We start from the raw sequence: 22,559 nt of genomic DNA, 5'->3' as shown, positions 1-22,559 counted from the left end.
TAAAGATAGAGCAAATAGAGCAGAGAGTGATGGCAGTTCCAACTAATGCCTGTTCCAACCCAAGTGCCACCTCATGGAAGAGAGACAACCCCTGACTCTATTAACAATACACTGCTATGGTTGCTATGCTGAATTGTCCTCTGAGAGGCTCCACCCAGCAGCACTTTGAAACAGATTCTGAGACTCACAAGCAAACACTGGGCAAAGCATAGGGAATCTAGTGGAAAGGTGTGGGAAAACAAGAAAAGGACCTAGAGGTGACATGATCTACACAAGAAGACCAACAGAACCAACAGACCAGGACCCAGAGGGGCTGGTGGAGTCTGTGCACCAACTGAGGACCACTTATTGACTGGAGCTGGGTCCAACACATAAATGTACCTGATGACAGTTAGGCTTCATGTGGGTCCTCTAGTAAGGGAAGGTAGAGCTCTCTCTGCCATGGACTCTGTCACCTACTTTTTGATCACTTACCCCAGGTGGGATTGCCTTGCCAGGTCACAGGGGAAGAGGAGGAATAAAGCCCTTCTGAAACTTGAAGAGTTTAAGTAGGTGAGTAAGAGCGCTCTCCTATTTTTCTGAGGAGAAGTGTAGAGAATAGGGGACAGTGTGAGACTGGGAGGAGAGGAGGGAGTGGACTACAACTGGGATTCAAATTGAATAAATATATTAATTAACAAGAAAGCTTTAAAAGCAACATGCATAAATTGGTGCCATGGAGCATGGCAGAGACATGATCATTCATCCACTAAGTTCCTTGCACATAGATACATATGGTTCTGTATTATCACAGGACAAAGGTTCTCATCATAGACTGTTCTGCCATCATGAAACACTCGGTAGTATTATGTGACAGTTTTGCTTGCTAAATTGGATAGTGATGGCATTTCTGACATCTAAAATTACTCAGTATGCTCTTGTCTCAGCGTCTTGAGAAGTTACAGATATATCCCTCTGTATCTGGTTGTCTTTTTATCTCACAATATTTATTGCTAATATTGAAGATTAAACTTAGATGCTCATGTACACTAAGTAAGTGTTTTGCCCCTCAGCTATATCTCCAGGCCACATTAATTTTCAGGGAACGTTTTATTGAGTTACCCAGGTTGGCCTTAACGCTGGACTTACTTGCTGTAACAGTCTCCTAAATGCTGGGCTTGCACATGTGCATCAAGTAAAAGCAGTTCAAGTTCTGACTCCTGATTTATCTAGTAAGGGAAGGATTAGCCTGAATTACAAAGCAAAACTGTCAAACTGGAAAGAAACTAAGTTATTTAATTCATGATTCTGAAGGCTGTAAAGTGATATATCTCAGTACTTTCATCTGGTAAGATCCTTCTTGCTATATGGCAGTGTCAGTACTGAGAGAACAGATATAGAGCTCTATGTTATCCAGTTCAGTACCTGATGGACCATCGATGTTCTTTTAGGGACTTTGACTCAGGCCAAACATGATTCATAGCTTCAAAGCAGAAAAGGACTTCAGGAATAACAAATATGATGCACATTATGGGGATTTCATTAAAGATAATTCTAACATTGGTTTGTGTATGAGGATTAAGTGAAAGAGAGGCACTGAGAAAAGTGACACACTGAAATGTGGAAATAGGCTCCTTCAGGTAGAATCCAAACTAATCACATTGACATTAAGTGTAGACACCAGATACCGACTGTCTATTTATTTGTTGAATGTTAATTTATAACAACATTCTAACCTGTGAGTCTTCTCCAAATTCAGTGATGATTTTTATAATTATATAATGATAATGTAATTTTTCCTGTACTTGGCCTGGTTTTTTTCCCCTCAGGAGAACACTGTATAGTACTCTAGCAGGCTTTTAATGAAACAAATGTAATAATGATTTCTCTGTGTGTTCCATGCTCTCCTGCTTCATGTCCAGTTAGCAGGGAACCAAGAATTCCAGAGAGTGTAAATATATCTACATTTAGTGACAGAATTGAATGAGAAATAAACTCATCAAATGATGGTCTCTTTAGTATGCATAGGAGTGGGCACAGCTTTGGAAGTCTGTATACACACTGGGACTTGCTTACGGTCAGCTAATATGGATTTACTCTGCAATCAACCACAGAGCAATGTGCCAAATTCATAATCCCAGCTTGTCAACAACATCCTCCGTCTTGGTCTCAACAGCAGCAACAACAGCGACAACGTAAGGAGACAACCTTTTTTCCCCTACATTATAGCTTCATTAAAAGAATCAAAGTACCAGTGGTAAACATGTAATTCAGGAGAAGAGGATATGAACATGAGACCCTGGGTTCAAATACCAGTAACACCAAACAATATCTTTAAATTTTTATAAAATGAATTATTCAGATCCCATCCCAGTTGTTTTCCCTTAATTTTATCTTCCCTACCCACCCTCACTCCCTCTTTCATCTATTTTCCTCCACTAGACCTATGACAGAAGGGGACCTCCTTCTCCAACATATGATCACAGCCTATCAGGTCTCATCTGGATATCCTAAATATGGCACTGAAGCACAATTCTTCTATAAAACCTTTTAAAAAACAGGTAAATAATTACTGCTGAAACTTCAAGCACAGCTTGGGACACATTGTTCCATGTTTCCAATGGTCAGAACATTCTCCACAGTAGAGTGGAGAGTGGGATATGACTTTCTCACATACTCTGTTGCCTCCTTTGACCATGTCCTCTGGAGGGGGAGACCTGGTGGCACTCAGAGGAAGGACAGCAGGTTACCAAGAAGAGACTTGATACCCTATGAGCATATACAGGGGGAGGAAGTCCCCCTCAGGAACAGTCATAGAGGAGGGGAATAAGGGGAAAATGGGAGGGAGGGAAGAATGGGAGGACACAATGGATGGGATAACCATTGAGATGTAACAAGACTAAATTAATAAAAAAGGAAAAAGGATGCATGTAAGCATTGAGTACTGTTGTCCTTCTTACAGGGAATATGATCCAGGAGACCCAGTGAGTATCTGAAAGTGCACATTGTGTTTTAAATAATGGAAGGTAATTAATAGGTCTGGGTCTTTTCAATTGTGACAGGTATCCAGTAGTCAGCCCCAGTAGTCAGGATCAAAAGATAAGTCACCATATTGCAAAACATTTAAAAATTACAGATAGATGGAGCCACTATATTGTTTTTCTTTAGGGTCTATTGTAGTTTACTGTGAAGGATTCCACATAGGCTGACATGTTTTAACACTTGGACCATGAAAGGTGGTGCTCTTTGGGGAGGTATTGGAACCTTTAGGAGATAAAGCCTTGCAGGGGCAAGTACCTCCTCCATTCATGACCTAAAGGGGACATAGAGAGTTCATTGTCTTGTTCAGGCCTAGTTTGGTCTCCCTGGGATATGGATGTGAGCTCTCAGTTTTCTGACCTGGTTACTTTGGTTCCTGTGTCATCGTGGTTCTACTGCCATCAGGGTCCCTGGCATCATATTCCACTGGCATCATGGTTCCCCTGCCATCTCCGTTCCCTGAATCATGACTCTTCTACCATCCTGGTTCTCTGTCATCATAGTTCCATGACATCATGATTCCCTGCCATTATGGTTCCACTGGCATAATCATTCCCCTGTTATCCTAGTTCCCCAGCCATGACAGTTTCTTGTCATCATGGTTTCCCTGTTTTCCTTGTTCCCTTGTCATCCTGGTTGCCTTGCCATTATGATTCCTCTGCCATAATAGTTACCTGCCATTATGGTTCCCCTGCCATCATAGTTACTTGCCATCATGATTGCCTTCCAATTATGGTTCCCATGCCATCATGATTGCCTTGCCAGTATGGTTCCCCTATATTCATGGTTCCCTACCATCATGATTCCCTGATGTCATCTGTCTAGAAATATGAGCCCAAATTATATCTTCCTTTTATAAAATAGTCAAGGGATTTTATCACAATGATGGAAAAGCAGCTAATAAGAGAACTTACCAATATCATGGTAGAACATGCCTGAAACAGCAGTGCCCTGGTGTCAGAGACAGTTCACTACACATTCAAGTTGCCTATGTGTTAGATGTAGAAACTGTCTCAAAACCAAAACAAAATAACAAAAATGCCATATTGCAACTAATTTCATCATCCCCTTAAATTCTGGTCTCCCTCCATTTATCCACTTTCCTTCTCTATTTTTATAGAACCAGAATTGAACTAATGATATATTATTCACTAAACAGCACTGAGAAACATCCTTCAATACATTTCCACATAATGTGGATTAGCTGTTATCATAATCAACAATGGTATACAGAATAAGTTTACTACATTTGATTTAGGGTATTTCCCATTTAATCTCAGCTCTAAACTCATTGGCTGTTTTGAACCACGGGATCTGTGTGAGAATCTTTAATGAATCGACCAGGATATTTTCTGGGTTGTTGATGCCACTTCTGTTGGCACCTGGATCTATATATGTCTATGACTCTTCTAAAATGTCACTGCCCCCAATGAAAAGGTTAGAAATCATCCTCAAAGAGAACAAAACATGTACTGGACAGCAAACAGGGCAGAATCACTCTTGATTCAGTTAGGTCTTGACTATGAGCAGGGAAACATGAGTAAACACATCAAAACCTTCAAATGTTGCATAAGAAAACATATGGCACTAGAAATTGAAAACCTTGTGTGTTTAGCACCCAAAGTGTCGTGTCACTCACATACTAAAGGCTGAAATGCTGAAAATGAGCTCAGTGCTAGAATTTGATGACACAATAAAGGTCTCAGAACTGTGAAGCAAGCCAGTTACCTCATAGCTGACTGTGAAGTCAGATACTAGCCTTGAAGGGCACATGAGGAAAGCTCTGTCCTCCTAAGCACTGCTGATCCAGCTAGTTCCGCAGTGTGCCATATAACTGGCCACTTGGCTACTTGTCTTCACTTGGAGACACCATCACATGTAAGTAGAAGCTTCATCCATCTTTGTTGTAGATGTATTTAATGTTACTAAGCATGTACATCAGAAGACTTTGAAGAAGTAAGTTTGTGGTTATGTGTATATTCATACGGATGTGGAAATGTCACCAGTGTTCACATTCTCCAACTGAAATGCTGTCCTCATTGAATCTCATCTATCATTTTTCACTGCTCTGGCTGCTAGAAACACCCACTGTGCTGTCTTCATCTGGATGTGACTGTATCAGGGTTCATTTTAGTGGAATCACATATTGCTTGATCTTTTGGGGCTGACATTTCCATGTAATGGGCACAAGGATGATCCATTTGCCACTCCTATAAAAATTTCCTCAACTCTATAAGGAATCATTCAATCACGTGCACCTGCATGGCTTTTCCCTAATCGATCGTGGTGTTATCATTTCAGTGTAGCCAGTGTCTGAAAAAGGCTCTTGTGTAAATGCTGTGTTGAGAGGACCTGAAAACTGAAGGAAATGGGATGTTAAGCACTAAGTAGCTTCTATGGAGTGTGTCTTTGAAAAGGTATGCTTCTTTTCATGCCTGCTTGTTTGTCTGTATCTGAAAATGAAGTCAGTTTTTACTAGGTAGGCTCCTAATTCTTACCGTCATAACTCTGAGATGGGGTTGATTACCCAATGATAGTTTATTATATATAATTTATTCTCAAATTCCTAAGATGTACTAATTGCAAATAATTGATTGGTCAAGTGTTGGACCCCACGTCCACCACAGTTTCTTTGTATTTATTTTTTATGGTTTTAACTTGTATAGGTCTTGTACATGCTGGCAAATTCAGAGTTCATGTGTGCATCGGCCTGGTTGTGTGTGGAAGATGTTGTTTCTTTTTATTAATCCATCACCTCTAGTTCTACGAATTGTTCTTCTTCTTCTTCCACATCAATTCCTGTCCTGCAAAGGGAGGGGATTTTATAAAGAGATCCAATTTAGCATGGATGCTCCAAAATCATTTATTCTATATATTGTTCAGCTGATGTGTCTCTGTATTACTATTGTTGACCATAAGACCCTTTTCTGATGAGTGATGAATTAGATATCGATTTTTGACATAGCATTGTATAATTTTATGAGTTATATTATTGCAATATTCCTTTAGCAGAATGATAGCATGAGGTTTTCTTTTATGCCTGTGACCTTACCCCAGAGGCTTGTCTACATTAGTGTCAAATAGGGTTCCTATTTCATGGAGTGAATGTTAAGTCCAATGAAGAGTGTGGTTATCAACACAACATTTGTAGAAGTATTATACCGGTATATCTTAAAAGCAAGTCATTCCTGTATGTCTCAGGATTTGAACCCGAATATTATTGATGATTACCTTTATTTTCTTGTAGCATACAAAGTACTTTCTAGCTACTCATTCCAGATGAAGCTTCATTGTTCGAAGATATAAGTAACTGATATATTCACAATAGGGTATTATTTTCAAGGTAGAGAGAAAAATCAACAGTCTTGGTAGTAAAGTCTGATGTTTGGGGTCTATGAAAATCTTTTGCACTGAGATGCTTTAAAATTTAACCCACTTACAGCACTCCATATTTTACTATGTGGCATGAGATATATAGTTGAGGCATTGTTTCTTCCCATTATAAATGACTCCATTTAAATTTCTGTCATGTGTGCATATAGTTTAGGAATCTTCTCTAGCAATAGGTTTTCATGTGGCTTTTCAAACATCCATTGATGTTAGTTGTCCCTCCTTTTATACCATACCAAGAAAGGCCTTGTTTCTTTATCCAGAAGGAGACATTTTATTGAGAATTAGAAACAAAGTTATTATTGAAAGATTTTGTTAGTTCCAGTCATTTTGTAGCTTTGACATTTGTAGATTCTATTTCAGTTATTACACATTCATTTGCTTTCTTTTGACAGTATATTTTCTATATTATTCATATCTTTGATTTAATAAATTATAAAATACACGGTAGACACCATATTACACAAACCCAGTTCTGCTCCTTAAGATAAAGCCTAGAGAAATGAAAATATATATCATCATGAGTTTTATATATACATATAAAAACAAACCATTTTCTGTGCCCTAAGGTTCTGTTTGTTTGGTCATACAATCTGAATTGAGCTATAGAAAACATTACCAAGTCACGCTGAATGAGTGTGCCACTGGATTGAGGTTTGCCCCCAAATCAAATACCATATGTATTTTTTATTTATGAATGAATCATATACTGACATGCAATACACATGACTATATTCATGATAGGTTAAGATTTGAGTAAACCCAGATGTCAAACCTCAATGGTGGAGCTGAGAAAGCATAGGTTATCCATACCTTGAGAAACTAGTCATTGTGTGAAGGAGAACAAATTACTCACACTGACTGTAGCATTGATCAACATTGAAAAAAAGATGGTACTAATCTGACGTGGCTGCTGCCTGTAATACAGCATTTGGTAAGAAGAAAGAGGCAGGAGGATTGCCTCCAGCTGAAGGCCAGATGGGGAACATAGTTCTAGGCCAGCCTGGATGGCAGAGCCATATATTGTGAAAAAAGTTACACGTTCTAAATGTATAATTCCTGTTTTATATTTAAGATTGTCATATGACTCTATGGTATGAATATTTCATCAATTATGTTTTGTGCTTGAAGTGGCCTCCTTTTTTCAGTATGAAGTTTCATGCTATGAAAACCATCTGGGTGGCTAGATACTTGGGACGGAACGTTACTGCAATCCAGTAAACAAGAAAAAAAACCATCTTAGATGTTGTGGTATGCATTACCAAGCTGCTAGAAAATGTTGCCACTGAGCTGGCCCTTCTCTGACTTTGATCAGAACAGATTCTATGAAGGAGATATCCTGGTCAAAGGCTCACTTGCTCAACCTAACCCTTCTCCCCTGGTATTGATCCCACAGGGGACATTCTCCCAGGACTGAAAATCTCAACCTCATGATGTCTTGTGTTTCTTTGCAGTTACCATCACCATGTCAATGGTCAGAAACCATACCAATCGGCAGCTAGGAGGTTTTGCTGTGGCCACCCTAGCATGGTTCCTTTGTAGTGTTTCTATGGGCCTCCCCGAGTGGCGAGTGTGGTACTTTCAAGACCCATTGGACTCCAAGCCCAGCATGGCATTAGTGGGGATGTGGAGAACCTGCATACAACACCAGGAAAGGAATTCCAGCATTGTCAGAGTGTGTTATCAGTACAGCTACCAGGACACCTTCATTCCTTTGGATATTCGAGTGCTTCAACACCTGCTACTCATCTCCAGCCTTCTTAGCATGCTTGCGGCAGTTTTTGAAACCATTGCACTGTGGAAATTGTACTCAGGGAGACTCTGGAAGAAAGCCACCTACAATCCATTCTGTCTTCCAGGGATTCTGAACATCATTGCCAGCAGCTTTGTCTTCCTTTCCATCTTGTACAATTACTTATCCATCATTCGCAAGGATGGGATTGCCTTCCCCCCATATTTCCACACACCCACCTTCCCAGATACCCAGAAAGGTGGCATTGCACTGGCAATGGCAACTATTTCTTCTGTCTTATTTCTAGTAGGTGGCACCATTGCCCTTTCTTTCACTCTTCCCTTAAGGTACAAAATGCACGCTATTATTAAACTTTAGTTTCCATCTTACATAGACTTGAAAATCCAAAATTACAAGGACTAATCACAAGTATTCTTCAGATACCCATCTCAAACTTCCAGATTCAAGACCATGCCCAAGGAGGACAAGTGGGCCTCCTCTTATATTTCCTCTCTTGGTTGTTTCATTAGTTCATTGATTGTCTTATGGATTTTCATTAAATAAAATCTTTTCTGCTTAGTCATATGAGGTTTGGATTTTTATTAGTGGTGCAGGAAGGTAAAAGATCAAGCAATATAGCATATATAGAATGAAGTGTTAGAATATATGAAACTTTCTATCATTATCTAGGCTCATAAAAATTAAAGCACTTTCCCCATATCATAATAATTGCAAATAACCACCTGATGAAAATTCCCAAACTATGTTTCAGATTACTGTAAGGAGTCTCCTCAATGCTTTTGTCAAAGTACCTGTGAAGAGTTTCCCAATATTTTCTCGCTTTTTCATTGAGGGTTTAAGTGATGTCTATTTTCCTAAAGTTTAAAAATTTGAGACACTTCATCCCATATTTTATTCCCCATGTGCTCAAATTATGTCATAGTCAAACATTTTCAGACTCCCCTTTATCTTATTAGTGTAACAGGTATTCTCTGTTATAATTTGTTACATTTTTCATGCATTCTCCTCTTGGGAGACATTTCTTAGGGAGGTATAGAAGAAAAAGAAAGCTACTCCCTACAGAAATAGCACCAACAATAGTACAGTGAATTAATTCTGACTATGTCTAAATTGAATGGAATGGATTAGCTTGAGGGATCCCCCAATAAAAGCCCCAAATAAATTCTGGAAATGAGTCTGGGACCCAGTCAATAGTCAGGGTAGCAGGATATTTAGAAAGATCGTTACATTTTATCTATGGTGATAACGTAAAAAGGGGCAAATTTGGTGCTTTTTCTGCTTTCTCTTTTCATGTAGTCTAGGATACAAGCTTAGAGAATAATTAGTCCCACTTTTAGGCCAGGGTTTCCCAGTCCAACTCACCTACTTAAAATAGCCCTGTATAGCCATTCCTCATAGACTCATGATTCTAGATAATCTCTCTCATCTGTGGCCAGAAATTTATTGTGTTTGACTCTAGATCCACAGTTCTCAACCTTTGGATGACCACAGCACAGGATCCCTTATCAATTATCTTGCATATCAGATATTTATATTGTGACTGATAACAGCAGAAGATTACAGTTATGAAATAACAATGAGATAATTTTAAGGCTCTGGTCACCCCAACATGTTGTACAGTAGCCAAAGGTCACAGAATTAGTACAGTTGACAAGCACTGCTCTAGATCTTGTGAAATTAACTGTGAGTGTAAACCATCATAGCATATTAGTGTCAGCATTATAGTGAGTGATTCAGTTTGACTTATGTGAAAAGCCCCTAGAAATCCAGAGGAGATATGCCTTTATAATGGGAAAAGTTACGTTATGGGTCAAGAAAATAACACCGAATACATAGGTTACCCAGAAAATGGTACGTAAAAGTTTTGTATTGTCCCCTTTCATTTCAGCCCAAAAGGCCAAAAGTAACCCAAAGAACCTGATTGGTTTGGAAGAAGGGAAAGATCATTTTATCAGCATTATTTCAAAGAATGGTCTTAGGGAACTACATCCTCATTGTGTCATTTGAAAAGAGCAATAAATGTTCATAGCCAACAACACATCCAGAAAATATAAAAAAGTTCTTCACCTAATGTAGGGTACCTAAGACCGCAATCAAGTGACATACTCATTCAATATGTACAGTAAGGGTTTATATTACTGATATAAAAACTCTATGACCAAAAATTATCCCTTAGGGCATGGGAAAGAGGTTTTATTTTATTTTATAACAGATAGTCTATTATACAAGGAAATGAGTGCTGAAACCTGGAGGCAGCAACTGATGCAAAGGGTATGTAGAAATACTGATTATTTGTTTGCTCTCAATGCCTTTCTTTGCCTGCTTCCCTAATGCACCCTGTACCACCAACACAGGGGTGGCAACACCCACAGTGAACTGGACACTCTCACATTATTCATCAAACAATAAAATGGACAACAGGCTTTTCCACAGTCCACTATGATGGGGAGATTTTTAAAACTGTGGCTCTGTCTCCTAATAGAAACCTAGCTTATGTCAAATTGACATAAATCTACCAAGCATACTACAAGTGACATAGGAAAGAAAGTGTTGAAGTTGTTTGAGGAGATAGAGCAAAACAAGTCAACAAAAAGGCATCCTTACCAAGTCACTGAAAATAACCACTGTTCCCTCCAGAGATTGATAAGGTATAGATGAAGTATACACTACAAGAGGAAGGATAGCTGTCAGCCTGAGTTGTAGCCTTTGACTCTTAGACTTCTAGATTCTGAGTGCTGACCACTACTCTATTGTCCTAATGAAACACATATGATGTGTGTGATCTCAATGAGACTCTTATTAACCTCATCTTATCCTTCTGCTTCATCTGACCAGTGTGCTAGTGAAATACAGTCTTATCCAGTGATATTAATCTCTTGTTAAACATAACTGATTTGTCAAAGCAGGAAAATTAGGAAAATTATTTTTATTGAATTTTTATATTGTTTATTTTTGAAATTGTCTTTAAATACAGTATTTCTCCCATCCCTTTCCTCTAAAGAACTAAGCTTAATTGTTAAACTAAACTATCTGGTCTTCAACCTTATCAGAGACTTGCGAAGTAATAAACTTGATTACCTGAGTAAACAGGGGGTGCAGGTTAGTAGCTTTCCAAAATTAAAAAAAAGGCAGAGGCAGTCCTTGCCTGAAGAGTCATTCAAAACTTTCTATAAAATTAAAGCATCATCTGCAGCCTTCTTACTAGTATATCTGACAGACACATTTGTGTGGCAGGAAATACTGAGCACTTGCTTACCCTATCTTGGCAGAGTTTAGCCATCCTCACTGCCTGTATCCAAACTTACCCATCTTTAGGCAGAATTCTGTCTGTATCCAAAATGAGAACATTTTTCCCAGTGGCTGGTTTGTCACATTTGAAGCTATCTCCAGAGGGGGGAATCTTTATTGCTCATTATCATCTTTGAGATAGGCTGTGTAATTTCTTTCCTCTTTCTCTGTGGCCTGGTGAGGCTGCCCTGACAGGGGAAAATTATAAACATCACGGGACAGGGCCCATGTCAGAAGTAGTCTCTATGTCTCATATTGTGGTTCCCACAAGGAGGCTGTATCTACTACATCTGAACACAGGGTGTAGGTCCACATCTTACATGGTCCTTGGTTGGTGCATCAGTCTCTGAATTATACCGAGGTTATCCTGTATTATGTGGCTAATATTCACTTATAAGTGAGTATAAACCATGTGTATCATTCTGGGTCTGGGATACCTCACTCAGGATGATCATTTCTACTTCTATCCATTTGCCTGCAAATTTCAAGATTTCCTTGTTTTTCATAGACAAATAGTTTTCCATTGTGTAAATGTACCCGTTTTTTTTTTATCAATTCTTTGATTGAAGGACATCTGTGTTGTTTCCAGATTCTGGAATTTCCAGATTTATTACGAATAAAGCTACTATGAACATAGTTGGACAAATGCCATTATTTGGTGGAACATTTTTTGAGTATATGCCCAAGAGAGCTATGGTTTGGTGTTGAGGTAGAATTATTCCCAGTTTCCTGAGAAAGTGCCAGACTTATTTCCAAAGTGATTGTACAAGTTTGTACTCTCACAATGAATGAAGGACTGTTCTCCTTGCTCCACATCCTCACCAGCATGTGCTGTCACTTGAGTTTTTGTTCTCAGCCAGTCTACTAAGTGTAAGATGGAATCTCAGAGTCATTTGGATTTGCACTTCCCTACTGAGTAATGACATTCAACATTTCTTTATGTGCTTCTTCACCAGTTGAGATTCTTCTTTTGAGAATTCTCTGTTTAGCACTCTACTACATTTTAATGGGTTTTTTGGTATGGCGGTGTTAATTTTTTTGTGTTTTTTATATATTTTGGATATTAACCCTTTGTAGGATGTAGCGTTGGGGAAGATGTTTCTCTAGTATAAAAGCTGTAAGTTTTGTTCTGTTGGCAGTGTCCTTTGCCTGATAGAAGCTTTCCAGTTTCATAAGGTCCCATTTACTATTTGTTGATCTTAGGGCTTGAGCTGGTGGTGTTCTGTTCAGGATGTTGTCGCCTGTGCCAATGTCTTCAAGGCAATTCCTCACTTTTTCTTCTAGCAGATTTAATATGTTTGATTTTATGTTGATGTATTTAATCTACTTGGACTTTAGTTTCGTGCACAGTACTAAATATGGATCTATTTGCATTTCTTCAGGTTCAGTATTGGTTTGGCTGCTTGAGGATATTTTGTGGTTCTGTATATATTTCAGAATGTTCTTATTCTTTTTCAGCAGAGAATGAAGTTAGGATTTTGTTTCATTGCACTGAATATGTACATAGCTTTTGATCAAACGAACATTTTTGCTATTTTAATTCTATTAAACTTTGAGCATGAGATATCTTTATGTTTCCTAGTGCCTTTCTCTGACTCTGTCATCAGAGGTTTACAATGTTCAGTGTGGAGTTCTTTCACTGCCTCGGTAAGGTTTATTCCTAGATATTTCATTTACTCTGATGCTCATGAGATTAGGTGTGCCATTATCTCCACCACTGAAGATTTGTTGTTGTTGTTGTTGTATATAAAATTAAATGATTTGTAAGAATTCATTCTGTGTCCCGCCACAGTGCTTAATTTGTGTATTGTTTATAGAAATTTTGTGGTAGAATTTTTGGGGATCGCTAATATAACATCATATTATCTCCAAATATGGATAGTATGTATTCTTCCATCTCTATTTTTATCCTTTTTATTTTTGTTTCTTGCCTTACTGCTGCAGCGTATACTTTGAGATCAGTACTTTGATGCAAAACTTACCCTGCCTAAAAGATGATCAGGGATACAGATAAAGCAGAGTTTCAGTGAATGTCCAAACAATGCCTGGACCAACCAATGTCTTACCCCACGGAAGAGAGCTAATTCCTGGCACTATTAACAACACTCTGCTATGCTTGCAGAGAGAAGCCTATCAGAATTGTCTCTGACATGCTCCTCCCAGCAGCAGTTCCAAACAGATGAGGAGACTCAGAGCTGAACATTGGACTAAGCACAGGAAGTCTAGAGGAAAAATAGGTAGAAGAATAAAAAGGGTCAGAAGTAACAAGAGCTCCATAATAATAAAAACAGATCCAACTAACCAGGGCCCAGAGTGACCTGTGGAGTCAACAGCAACAACCAAGGACCAAGCAAGGACTGGCCTTATTTCCTCTACATAGTTGTAGCCAATGCGCAGATCAGGCTCCATGTGGGTCTACTAATAAAGGGTGGGCGGCTTTTTCTGTCGTGGACTCTGTTGCCTGCCTTTTCATCACTTTCCCTTCATGAGACTGCCTTGCCAGGCCACAGGGAAAGAGGACATACTCAATCCTGATGGAACTTGATAAGCTGCGTGGGTGTTTAGGGAGGGGAGGTTGACAACCACTGCTCCAGATCTTGTGAAATTAACTGTGAGTATAAACCACCACAGCATAGCAATGTCAGCAGTATAGTGAGTGATTCAGTTTGACTTAAGTGAAATGCCCCTAAAAATCCAGAGAAAATGTGCCTTTATATGGGAACAGATACATTTTAAGTCAAGAAAATAAGACCCAATATACAGATTATCCAGAAAATGGTAAGAGAAAATTTTCTTTCATTTAAGCACCAAAGGCCAAAAATATCCAAAAGAAGCAGATTGGTTTGGAGAACAGGAAAGATAATTTTATCAGAATTATTTGAAAGCATGTACTTAGGGACCTACATGTTCATTATGCCATCTGAAAAGAGCAATAAGTGTTCACAGCCAACAACACATCCAGAAAATATGAAAAAGTTCTTCACCTAATGTAGGGTACCTAACCCCTCAATCAAGTGGCATACTCATTCAACATGTATCAGTAAGGGATTCTCTTACCAAAATGAAAATTCTATGACCAAAAGTTATCCCTAGGGCATGGAGAATAGATTTGATTTTATTTTTTACAGGTACCCTATCATACAATGAAATCAGCGCTGAAACCTGGAGGCAGCAACTGAAGCAAAGCACAGTAGAAATACTGATTATTTGTTTACTACTCTCAATGCCTTTCTTTGCCTGCTTTCCTATAACATTCAGTACGACCAACACAGGGGTGGCAACACCCACAGTGAACTGGAAACTCACATTATTCATCAACCTGTGAAATGGATCACAAGTTTTTCCACAGGCCACTATACTGGGGAGATTTTTTAAATTGTAGCTCCCTCTCCTAATAGAAACCTAGCTTATGTCAAAATTGACATAAATCTATCCAGCATACTACAAATAACATAAGAAAGACAGTGTTGAAAATATTTGAGGAGATAAAGCAAAACAGGTCAACAAAAAGGCATTTTTACCAAGTCTCTTAGAATAACCACTGTTCCCTCCAAAGATAGATAAGGTACACCTGAAGTATACACTACAAGAGGAAGGATAGCTGTCAGCTTGAGTTGTAGCCTTTGCCTCTTAGACACCTAGATTCTGAGTACTGACCACTACTCTATTGTCCTAATGAAACACATATGATGTGATCTCAATGAGACTCTTATTAACCTCAGCTTATCCTTCTGCTTCATCTGACCAGTGTCTCACTGTGCTAGTGAAATAGAGTTTTAGCCAGTGATGTTAATCGTTTGTTAATCATTGCTGATTTGTCAAAGCAGGAAAATAAGGAAAATTATTTTTATTGAATTTTTATATCTTTGTTTATTTTTGAAATTGTATTTTAATTACAATATTTCTCCCATCCCTTTCCTCCTCCCATACTCTTTTTTCCCATATATTTTTTCTCACTCTCCTTCAAAACCTGGCCCCTTTTCATCTATTGTTATTGTTTACATATATATCTTTATCTATACACACATATTCCTAAATATAATCTCTTGAGACTGTGTCCTAGCTATTTTTATGTCAACTTGACACAAGCTAGAGTCATTAGAGAGGAAGGAGCCTCAGGTGATAAAAAGGCCTCTATAAGGTCCAGTAATAAGGCATTTTTTAAAAATTGCTGATTAATTGGGGAGGGGTTAGGCCATTATGGATCGTACCATCCCTGGGCTGGTGGTTCTGCTTTCTATAAAGATGTAGGCTGGGTGAGCTTTGAGAAGTAAGCCAGTAAACATCACTCCTCTGTGGCCTCTGCATCAGCTCTTTCCTCAAGTTTTCTCTCCTGTTTCACTTCCTGTCCTGACTTCTGTGATGAAGGGTAAGACAAAGAAACCCTTTTGTCCTCAACTTGCTTTTGGCATAGTGTTTCCCCACGGCAATAGTAACCCTAAGACAGTCTATATGATGTTATTTGTTTTTATGTTTTCAGGGCTGACCATTTGGCACTGGGCAACCAAATGCTGTGCTCTTTTCTGGATGAAGGGGCCTCTTCCCTACTCCTAGCTACACAGTTGCCTGTATTTCTTTTGGTAGGGTTGAACCCTCAAGGGCTTTTCACATCCAGTTTGCTGGTATCTTTCTTGGTTAGCTAATTTTATTGTGGTCATGTTGGTGAGATTATATTCACTTATCCTCTTGCTTTTACAAAATATATTTCAATTTCTTCCATGTAATTTCTTAATGAGACTTGAATTATTAGTTTTCTATTTTTTTCCTTTTTAAATTATACATTCATATTATTATACATATATAGAATATATAAAGTACCTATAGCAAGAAGAACCACGGAACAATCAGGAATTCTATAAATGTTATATTCATAGTGTTTTGCCTATTTGTAGTTGGCAACCTTGTAGAAAACATATTCCCTTTCTTAGTGAGTCTAATATGTTGAAAGTAAATAAATATCTATCATATCACATCTCTATCAACCTATAAACATGTATCTGGACCTAAAAATATCTTAACCTCTAAAGAACTAAGCTTAATTGTATAACTAAACTATCTTGTCTACAACCTCATCAGAGACTTGAGAAGCAATAAACTTAACTACCTGAGTAAACAAGAGGTGCAGGTTAGTAGCTTTCCAAAAGGAAAAAGTAAAAATTGGCAGAGACAGTTCTTGTCTGAACAGTCACCCAAAACTCTCTACAATATTAGAGCATCATCTTCAGCCTTCTTGCTTATCCTGTCTTGGCAGAGTTTAGCCATTGACTCTGTCCACATCCAAGCTTGCCCATTTTTAGGCAAAATTCTGTCTGTGTCCAAATTGAGAACATTTTTCCCAGTGGCTGGTTTGTCACATTAGAAGCCATCTCCATAAGCAGAAACTTTGATGCTCATTATCACCTTTGAGGTAGGCTGTGTTATTTCTTTCCTCTTCCCCTGTGGCCTGATGAGGCTGCCCTGCCAGGGGGAAGTGATTATCATCAGGAGGCAAAGTCCACGTCAGAAGTAGTCTCTACTTCTCATATTATGGGACTCACAAGGAGACTTTCTGCCTATCTACTACATCTGAACAGAGGATGTAGGCCCACATCTTACATGATCCTTGGTTGGTGCATCAGTCTCTGTATTGTAGCGTGGTTATCCTGTGTTATATGGCTAATATTCACTTATGAGTGAGTATAAACCATGTGTTTCTCTCTGGGTCTGGGCTACCTCACTTAGGATGATCATTTCTAGTTCTATCCATTTGCCTGCAATTTCCAAGATTTCCTTGTTTTTGATAGACAAATAGTTTTCCATTGTGTAAATGTACCACAGATTTTTGTCAATTCTTTGATTGAAGGTCATCTTTGTTGTTTCCAGATTTTGGTTATTACAAATAATGCTACTTTGAACATAGTTGAGCAATTGTCCTTATAAGGTGGAGCACCTTTTGGGTATAGGCCGAAGAATGGTATGGCTGAGTGTTGAGGTAGAATTATCCCCAATTCCTGTAAAAGTGCGAGATTTATTTCCAAAGCGATTGTACAAGTTTGTACTCTCACCAGCAATGAAGGGGTGTTGGCCTTGCTCCACATCCTCGCCAGCATGTGCTGTCCCTTGAGTTTTTGATCTTAGTCATTCTGACAGGTGTATGATAGAATCCCAGAGCCATTTTGATCTGCAATTCCCTGATGACTAGTTACATTGAACATTTCTTTAGGTGCTTTTTGATCAATTGCGATTCCTGTTTTGAGAATTCTCTGTTTAGTACCTTACTACGTTTTTGATTGTGTTATTTGGTTTGGTGGTGTTTAATTTTTTAAGTTCTTTATATATATATAGGATATTAACCCTTTGTAGGATGTAGGGTTGGTGAATATCTTTTTTCTAGTATGTAGGCTGTAAGTTTTGTTCTGTTGGCAGTGTCCTTTGCTTATAAAAGTTTTCCAAGTTAATAAGGTCCCATTTATTATTTGTTGATCCTAGAGCCTGAGCTGGTGGTGTTCTGTTCAGGATCTTGTCTCCTGTGCCAATGTCTTCAAGGATCTAACCGATTTTTCTTCTAACAGATTTAATAGGTCTGGTTTAATGTAGATGTATTTAATCCACTGGGGTTTAAATTTGTGCAGAGTGATAAACATGAATGTATTTGCATTTCTTTTTGTTCAGGATTGTTTTGTGCGCTTGAGGATTTGTTGTGGTTCCATATATATTTTAGGATATTCTTTTTCTTTCTCAGCAGGGAATGAAGTTGGATTTTGATTTATTGCATTGAGTATGTACATAGCTATTGATGAAATGGAAATTTTTGCAATTTTAATTCTACCAAACTTTTGGCATGAGACATCTTTATGTTACCTAGTGTCTTTCTCAGTCTCTGTCAGCAGAGGTTTACAGTGTTCAGTGTAGAGTTCTTTCACTTCCTGGGTAAGGTTTATTCCTAGATATTTCATTTGCTCTGATGCTCTTGAGAATAGGTGTGCCCATTATCTCCACAACTGAAGATTCGTTGTTGTTGTATATAAAATTAAGTGATTTGTATAAATTCATTCTGTGTCCTGCCACAATGCTTATTTTGTTTATTATTTATAGAAATTTTCTGGTAGAACGTTTTGGGATCGCTAATATAACATCATATTTTCTCGAAATACGCATAGTAAGACTTTTTCCATTTCCATTTTTATCCTTTTAATTTTATTTCTTGCCTTATTGCTCCAGTGTGCACTTTGAGACCAGTGCTTTCATGCAAAACTTACCCTGCCTACAAGATGTGCACTGACACAGATAAAATAGAGTTTGAGGAAATGTCCTACCAATGCGTGGGCCAACCCAAGACTCACCCCATGGAAGACAGCTAATTTCTGACACTATTAACAGTATTCTGCTGTGCTTGAAGAGAGAAGCCTATCAGAGTTGTCTCTGAGATGCTCCACCCAGCAGCAGTTCAAAACAGATGATAAGACTCAGAGCTGAACATTGGGCAAAGCACAGGAAGTCTAGAGGAAAAATGGGTAGATGGATAAAAAGGCTCAGAGGTGACAAGAGCCCCATAATAATACCAATAGAGCTTTTGAGAAAGAAAAATACCACTTCATGATAAAAGTTGTGGACAGACCAAGGATACAATGTCCATGTCTAAATATAATAAAGACTACTTACAACAAGCTGTTAGATAGTATCACATTAAGGGAAGAGAAACTCAATTCAATTCCAATAAAATCAGGGACAAGACAGGGCTGTCCACTCTCACCATGTCTCTGCAATATATTACTTGAAGTTCTAGCTAAACAAATAAGATAATTAAAGAAGACCAAGGGGATAAAAATGGGAAAAGATGAAGTTAAATAGAGCGTTTTGCAGATATGATAGTATACATAAGTGATACCCAAGATTCCATTAATGAACTAAAGTGGATAAACACCTTCATCAAGTGAATGTATACAAGATTAATTTTTTTTTTGCTTTTTAAAAAAATTTTATTAATTTATTCATATTACATCTCAATGGTTATCCCCTCCCTGGTATCCTCCCATTCCTCCCTCCCTCCCATTTTCCCCATACTCCCCTCCCCTAAGGATCCTAGATATCTACAAGAAGAACATTATGATAGGCAGATTTGGGCCCAAGGGTCCCGATCAAACTATGGCATTAGCCAAGGACAACACAGGCTGTAAACTTCAAACCTCTACCCAGAACTAGCCAATGGACAGGACATTCTCCAAAGTTGAGTGGAGAGTGGGATCTGACTTTCACACGTACTCTGGTGCCTCATATTTGACAAAGTTCCCTGAATGGGGAAACCTGGTGCATTCTGAGGAAGGATAGCAGACTACCAAGAAGAGACATGATACCCTACAAGATTAGTTTTAATAGATCAGTAGCTTCCTTCTCAAGGATGGATAGAAGACCAGGTAGCTTAGTTTTAAAACAAAACTTAGTTGTTTAGGGATTAAGATGTTATTAGTTCTAGATCAGTTTTTTTATTGTATCACAATTTATTCTTTTTTAATTTTTATTTTTAATTTATTCTTGTTACATCTCAATAGTTCTCCCATCCGTTGTATCCTCCCATTCTTCCCTTCCTCCCATTTCCCCTTATTCCCCTCCCCTATGACAGTTCCTGAGGGGGATTAACCACCTTTATATATGCTCATAGGGTACTAAGTCTCTTCTTGGTAATCTGCTGTCCTTCCTCTGAGTGCCACCAGGTCTACCTCTCCAGGAGACATGGTCAAAGGTGAGGCACCAGAATACATGAGAAAGTCATATCCCACACTCCACTCAAGTGTGGAGACCATTCTGACCATTGGCAAGATCTGAGAAGGGGTTGAAAGTTTACCACCTGTATTGTCCTTGGCTGATGCCGTAGTTTGAGCGGGACCCCTGGGCCCAAATCTGCCTATCATAATGTTCTACTTGTAGGTTTCTAGAACTCTCTCGATCATTGTACTTTGCTATTATCCCATGCTTCTCTTATCCAGAGTCGCAATGGGATGTTCTCCTCTATGTCCCAGTTTCCTGATAAGTGAAGGCTTTCATGGGACATGCCCCTTGGGCTAGGATGCAGATATAACTGAGTATATACCATTTGAGTCTTTCTGCTTCTGGCTTAACTCACTCATTGTGATCATTTATGACTCAATCCATTTGTCCACAAATTTCGGGAATTCCTTGTTTGTAATAGCTGAGTAGTATTCCATAGTGTATATGTACCACAGCTTCTTTATCCTTTCTTCTACTGAGGGACAGTTAGGCTCTTTCCATGATCTGGCTATTATGAATAAGGCTGCTATGAACATGGTTGAGCAAATTTTCTTGTTGTGTGCTGGAGCATCTTCTGGGTATATTCTAAAGAGTGGAATAGCTGGGTCTTGAGGAAGCCCTATTCCCATTTTTCTGAGATAGCACCAGATAGATTTCCAAAGTGGTTGTACTAGTTTGCATTCCCACCAGCAATGAAGGAGTGTTCCTCTCTCCCCAAATCCTCGCCAGCATGTGGTGTCCCTTAAATATTTTATCTTAGCCATTCTGATGGGTGTAAGATGGAATCTCAGAGTTGTTTTGATTTGCATTTCCTGATAATTAAGGAGGTTGAGCATTTCGTTAAGTGTTTCTCAGCCATTTGATATTCCTCTGTTGAGAATACTCTGTTTAGTTCCAAGCCCCATTTCTCAACTGGGTTATTTGGTTTGGTGGTGTTTAATTTCTTGAGGTCTTCATATATTTTGGATATTAGTCCTTTGTCAGATGTAGGGTTGGTGAAGATATTTTCCCAGTCTGTAGGCTGTTGCTTTGTTCTCTTGAAAGTGTCTCCTGCCTTACAGAAGTATTCAGCCTCATGAGGTCCCATTTATGAATTGTTGACATTAATGCCTGGGCTGTTGCTGTTCTGTTCAGGAAGTTGTCTCCTGTGCCAATATGTTCCAGGCTCTTCCCCACTTTTTCTTCTAAGTGACTTAGTTTCTCTGGTTTTATATTGAGGTCTTTAATCCACTTGGATTTGAGTTTTGCACAAGGTGACAAATATGGTTCCAGTTCCATTTTTTTACACATAGACATCCAGTTAGACCAGCACCATTTGTTGAAGATGCTATCCTTTTTCCATTGAATGTATTTGGCTTCTTTGTAAAAAATCAAGATACCATATGTGTGTAGGTTCATATCTGGGTCTTCAATTCGATTCTACTGATCAACCAGCCTGTTGTTGTGCCAGTACCATGCTGTTTTAATTACTATTGCTTTATAGTACAGTTTGAGATCAGGTATGGTGATTCCTCTGGAGCACCTGTTATTGTAGAAGATTGTTTTAGCTATTCTGGGTTTTTTGTTTTTCCATATGATGTTCAAGATTGAACTTTCAATGTCTTTAACAATTTTTGTAGGTATTTTGATAGGGATTGCATTGAATCTATAGATTGCTTTTGGTAGGGTGGCCATTTTTACTATGTTAATTCTCCCGATCCATGAGCAAGGAAGATCATTCCATCTTCTCATATCATCTTCAATCTCTTTCTTCTGAGTTTTGAATTTTTTTTCAAACAAGTCCTTCACTTGCTTAGTTAGAGTAACTCCTAAATATTTTATAATGCTTGTGGCTAATGTGAAGGGTGTGGTTTTCCTAATTTCTTCCTCTGCAAGCTTGTCATTTGTGTATAGGAAGGCTATAGACTTTTTGAGTTAAATTTGTATCCATCCAATTTGCTGATTTTGTTGAGAACAGTTTCTGGGCCTTGGAGTGTGATATCTTCTCTTTCTTCAATGCCTATTATCCTCATGTGTCTTCTTTTCATGGTGTCCTTAATTTCTTGGATGTTTTTTGTCAGGAGTTTTCCAGATTTGGCATTTTCTTTAATGCTTTCTTCAAGATATGTGCTTGTATTTTCTAGACCTGAGATTCGTTCGTCCATCTCTTGGATTCTGTTAGAAAATCTCACCTCTGTGTTGCTCGCCTTCTTCTCTGAGGTCTCACGTTCTCGTTTTTCTTCTGTCTGTGGGTTTATCATTGAATCCATTTTCGTCTTCAGTTCTTGAACTGATTTTTTATTTCTTTCTTCTGATTGTTTGTATACTCCTGAGTTTCTTCCATTGCCTCTTTATAGGTCTGCAGGCTTGCACCATTTTGTTTATT

General features: G+C 38.5%; 2 protein-coding genes and 1 pseudogene across 3 annotated transcripts in view; 2 read left to right on the top strand and 1 right to left on the bottom strand.

The window, feature by feature from the left end:
* The window catches only part of LOC311602703 (claudin-34-like), a 224,355-nt gene that overhangs the window by 142,090 nt on the left and 59,706 nt on the right, over nucleotides 1-22,559 (bottom strand). The gene's annotated exons all lie outside the window — the stretch shown is intronic.
* LOC311601282 (microfibrillar-associated protein 1-like) overlaps nucleotides 1-22,559 on the top strand; it is a 164,259-nt pseudogene that overhangs the window by 101,314 nt on the left and 40,386 nt on the right. The window lies entirely within an intron of this gene.
* LOC311602704 (claudin-34-like) lies at nucleotides 4,780-8,710 on the top strand. The gene is made up of 2 exons (XM_084791142.1): nucleotides 4,780-4,896; nucleotides 7,863-8,710. Exon 2 carries the CDS (start codon nucleotides 7,874-7,876, stop codon nucleotides 8,516-8,518), a length of 645 nt encoding a protein of 214 aa, XP_084647268.1. The 5' UTR covers nucleotides 4,780-4,896; nucleotides 7,863-7,873; the 3' UTR covers nucleotides 8,519-8,710.

Source organism: Acomys minous (genome assembly GCF_964271855.1).
Source record: "Acomys minous genome assembly, chromosome: 7".
NCBI lineage: Eukaryota > Metazoa > Chordata > Mammalia > Rodentia > Muridae > Acomys > Acomys minous.
The sequence above is the reverse complement of the archived record's forward strand: the minus strand, read 5'-3'. Positions and strand labels throughout refer to the sequence as shown.

Bases quoted from the DNA above. Each gene is read 5' to 3' on its own strand.
- LOC311602704 (XM_084791142.1), top strand. From the start codon at position 7,874: ATGTCAATGGTCAGAAACCATACCAATCGGCAGCTAGGAGGTTTTGCT.